This window comes from Sardina pilchardus, chromosome 22, assembly GCF_963854185.1.
Source record: "Sardina pilchardus chromosome 22, fSarPil1.1, whole genome shotgun sequence".
In the NCBI taxonomy this organism is placed as follows: Eukaryota; Metazoa; Chordata; class Actinopteri; order Clupeiformes; family Clupeidae; genus Sardina; species Sardina pilchardus.
The window spans coordinates 11,195,993-11,200,992 of NC_085015.1; the positions used below are offsets into that span (position 1 = coordinate 11,195,993).

The 5,000-nt window shown below is 39.7% G+C and overlaps 1 protein-coding gene across 1 annotated transcript in view; it reads right to left on the reverse strand.

Moving 5' to 3' along the window:
• The window catches only part of map2k6 (mitogen-activated protein kinase kinase 6), a 25,654-nt gene that overhangs the window by 3,961 nt on the left and 16,693 nt on the right, over positions 1-5,000 (reverse strand). The window contains exons 7-9 of the mRNA XM_062525919.1: positions 4,765-4,816; positions 4,283-4,410; positions 257-334 (exon numbers count right to left, since the gene is read on the reverse strand). Coding sequence (XP_062381903.1) covers positions 257-334; positions 4,283-4,410; positions 4,765-4,816 — 258 coding nt within the window. The remainder of the gene's footprint in view (positions 1-256; positions 335-4,282; positions 4,411-4,764; positions 4,817-5,000) is intronic.

Below are 5,000 nucleotides of genomic sequence, written 5' to 3' on the forward strand. Positions count from 1 at the left end.
TCATAAACAGCTCATAAATAAAACAGACTAAAAAGGGTGGACAAGTCCCATTGATATACTTGGCTACTTAAAGATGATGAAAAATCTCACTTTCTTTCAACACACACACACACACAGACACACACAGACACACACACACACAGACACACTAACACACAGACACACACACACACAGACACACTAACACACAGACACACAAACACACAGACACACAAACACACAGACACACACACACACACGAAGATGATCAACCCACCAGAGTGATTCCTAAACTCCAGATGTCAGACTTGACGTTGTAGCCTTTTTGATTGGTCTCCGGGTTAATTCTCTCAGGCTGTGAGGAAAGCAAAAGGTGACAAGATTCACACAAGTGTTTCACACATCGCTGCTTCATTATGCAAGTGTACACACACCCATACACAAACGCAATGTACCCATACAGACACATGCACAGGCAAACACACACCCATTCATACATACATAGAATAGGTCTGTCACAATAATTATGTTAAAGAGACCCTATGCAACTTTTTCATAGTCATAACATCGCTTAGAAATCGTTGCTTTGCTTGACTGACCAGTTTTATCGAAAACAGTCACATTTCCTTCCGCCCCTAGTGTCCCTATATCCGCTATTACAACCTTGCAACTTTCTGATGAACGATCGTCTGCTGTTTACATCTGGAAGTCAGAGACGCGTAAGGAACAAGAAGAACCACGCTTGCAATTTATATATTTATATATAGCCTATATATGTATAAATATACACGCTAAAGCTGTCGGGGAAGCTCTGCAGAGAAATATGCAAGCATAAAACGAGCGAAAACTAAAAACGAAACCGAAACCAGAGATGAAATCGCCAATCCTGCATTGTTCCTCTTTAATACCTTTCGAGTACGGTCTACGACCCTAATACTGCCAGATTGTTGTGTTCTAAAACTGTTTTCTCCATCACTTCATAACCAGCTGACTTGTTTAAAATATTGCTGCTGGTATTATAATTAGCTGCAATTCACTGATGGAGCCTTTATCAGGCATTCATGATTCATCATTCGAATCCCAGGAGGCAAAAACACTCATATTAATGCTCTTTGCATGCAAGTGCCCGCTAGAAGAATAATTTGTGTAAATATATTATGCCTCGGTTGAAAACTGAGTAGTAGTTGATATCTTTCCATAAACAGTCTGTGCTAACACTCTAGCTAAGACTTTAGTCTTCCGAAACATCGCCATCCCATTCTGCCTAAGCTGGGTACCGGTACAAAAACCTGCAGTTGCAGGTGGAAAGAGGCCTTGTACTTACATTACTGTGTGGTTATAGCGACACTAGTCTATATATCAATCTCATAAAATAACAACGACTAAAATGACAACATTTCTCATCACAACATTTTATAGGACAATATTTGATCCAACAAATGTAGTCATTGTGACAGGCCTAACAGACGCACAGACGCACAGACGCACACACACACACACACACACACACGCACACACACTTAATATTTTTCTCCTCTTTTACTTTAAATTCTTCAAGTAAATGGACATTGTGTAAATATACAATTGTGCGTTCTCTGCATGACACACACACCCTTTGGCCCGGACTTCATGAATGTGCTTTCTTGTATCCCCACACTGAAACTGGGTAAAGACTAGAGTTCAACATTCAAATGTGTTTGTGTGTATGTGTGTGAGAATGTGTGGCTGAGTATGTTTGTGTGTGTGTGTGTGTGTGTGTGTGTGTGTGTGTGTGAGTGAATGGCTCGTTGTGTGCGGCTCATAAAAGCCAGTCTGTTCCCGGTCGCAGACAAATAGAGAGGGGCACAGCATATTTGCCATGCCACGACCATTCAAACTGGAAGCCCCATTCAGTAATCCGTTTCAGTCCGACGTAAGAATAACATTACCCGAATCCACAGCGCTATGCTACAGCGAGTTGAATCCAGATTATACTCCAGCTGCTGGTTTTACATTTGATTTTTTTTGTTTTGTTTTATTTCATTATTTTGCTAGAAAGGTACCATCGAGTCCAAATGCCTCTTCTGCCAGGAAGTCCTGGTTAAGACGGTCAGCAATGATTTAATGATTTGAAGGATGCAGCGCATTTTATCATCCTAGGGGACTTAGTTAGGGTCATTAGATAAATTGTTATAATTTGTGAGCACACAAGGGTTTGTTAGGGTTTGAGTGACGTAAATGTTGCCATTCAGGGTGTACGCATGGCTATGTGTGGGCATGTGAATACACTCACATTGTTTGTGACCGCATGGAAAAATATGCGCAGCCGCTAAACTACAAGGGACACACTGTGCATGGATGGACTCAAAGTGGACTACAAAGTACAAAAAAGAACAACTGTGCCAGGTGTGTAAGTGAATAAGCCTTTCGATGCTTTTTGAAGATACCATATCATATCACTAGAACGAAGAGCATCAGATAAATCATTCCAAGAACGAGGAATCACAGAAGAAAAGAGTCGTGATTGTGACATTTGAGTGGTGACAGAAGGCCGACATAGCAAATGCTAATCAGACGACAGCAAAGGGTGAGAGGGGACGTTAAAGAACTATAGGAATCTTATAGTATATTGGGACAAAATATTATAGTAATCTTATGGGAATATGATAACTATGATAGGAATTGTATAGCATTTTGTTATATATAATATATACAGTGAGGAGCACATGTATTTGATACCATGCTAAAACAGGAATATAAAATCATCATTTGACAATTGATCTTAATGCCTTAATTAAAAAAAAAAATAGTAAAAATCAAACCGCCAAGGACACCAATTTTCTTTGTGATTGAAGAATGTATCGTAAATAGATAAATGTTTTCCTTAAATGCTAGGGGAAGGAATTATTTGACCCCCTATGTAACCCTATGGGAATTTAACACATAGGGTTAACATAGGGGCAGGCAGATTTTTATTTTTAAAGGCCAGCTATTTCATGGATCTAGGATATTATGCATCCCCATAAATTTCCCTTGGCCTTTGGAATTAAAATAGCCCCACATCATCACATATCCTTGACCATAGCTAGAGATTGGCATGGTGCTTTTTCCAGTTGGCCTATTAGCCTGTTGATTTGCATTGAGCTCAATGAGCATCAAACAGGCTAATAGGCCTACTGGAAAAAGCACCATGCCAATCTTTAGCTATGGTGAAAGGTATGTAATGATGTGGGGCTATTTTAATTCCAACGGCCAAGGGAACTTTATCAGGATGCATAATATCCTGAATCCATGAAATAGCTGGCCTTAAAAAATAAAAATCTGCCTGCCCCTATGTTAACCCTATGTGTTAAATTCCCATAGGGTTACATTGGGGGTCAAATACTTCCTTCCCCCTAGCATTCAGGAAGAACATTTATTTCTTTACAAAACATTCTTCAATCACAAAGAAAATTGGGGTGCTTAGCGGTTTTATTTTTACTATTTTTTTTAATTAAGACATTAAGATCAATTGTCAATTGATGATTTTATATTCCTCTTTTTAGGCAACTTTAGCATGGTATCAAATAAATTTTCTCCTCACTGTATATACTGTATATAATATTATATAAGTATGTGAAAATGGTTTTAAAAAAGCTTAAAATGTTTACCATGTTGTAAGTCCCTTTGGTTAAAAAGCGTCAGCCAAATGTAATGTACGGTAATGTAAAGTATAAGACTGTAATATAGGAACACTACAGTATCAAGGGTGAGAATATCATACAGATATTACAGATCATCATAGGAGCCATGCAGGGAACCCCTTGGAGAGTTGGTATTTTGTGACACAATGAAGTATTTCAAAATAGATTTAGCACACACGATTGTGGTCACACATTTTTATTATTATTATTTGCATTAAAGGTATACTATGCAGGATTGGCGATTTCATCGCCGGTTTCGCTTTCACTTTTCATTTTCGCTCGTTTTATGCTTGCATATTTCTCTGCAGAGCTTCCCCTACAGCTTTAGCATGTATATTTGACAAAACTCCTCAATCGGTCAGTCTGCCGTGCCTTTTCATAAGACTTTACATGACACTTCCTGGAGTAGAGCATGGGTGCATGCCCGGTGTCTCCTGAAGTTGCAAGCGTGGTTCTACCGCTACAGACCACTAGAGCGGCCAAAAAAAACACTGTTCGACTGGTAATGACTCAAGTAATCATATATAACAGTATGGAACAAATTGATTAACTGAAAAACTTTGCATAGTATACCTTTAAACACTGTCATGCGATTTATTTATGATGTTTTCTGCAGGACAGGCAGGACAGGCGAATCTTACCGCCATGTAGGGCTTGCAGCCGGCGTCCATGGTCTTGGCCACCGAGTCCACGAGGTAGCCGCTGATGCCAAAGTCACACATCTTCACCTGGCCCTGGGTGTTGATCAGCACGTTGGAGGGCTTCACGTCTGGAAGAGGAAGAGGAAGAGGAGGAAGAGGAAGTGAATGTAGGACAGAGTGAGTCAGGCAGCGACAATAGAAAATGGGCTGACAACAAGGATGAGTTGAAGGAAAGAAAAGAAGTGAAAGAGCAGAAAAGAGGAGAAATGGGCATAAAGGGAAAAAAAAGAAAAAAAACAGCAAAGGCAAGCCCTAAAAAATACCATACATCTTAATGGAAAAAAGGAAATGAAAAATGACATGAAGAGATTTTTTTTTATTTATTTATAAAAAAGCACCTGCATTGTTACAAAAGGAAAGGAAAGGCAGAGAGAAAGAGAGAGAGATAGAGACAGGAGAAAAGAGAGGAAGGCAGCTCCCACCTCTGTGGATGACGGACAGATTGCTGTGGAGATGCTCCAATGCTTTCACAATCTGCAGAGGAAGAAAAAGAACACGTGTATTACTTCACTTCCTGTGAGCGCGAGACACACAAAGAAAGGAAGAAAAGTATAAAACTTCATAGTGAACTATAGATACAGTGACTAAACACATTTTACTTCTGATGCACGCGTGCGCGCCCACACACACATACACGCACGCACGCACACACACACAC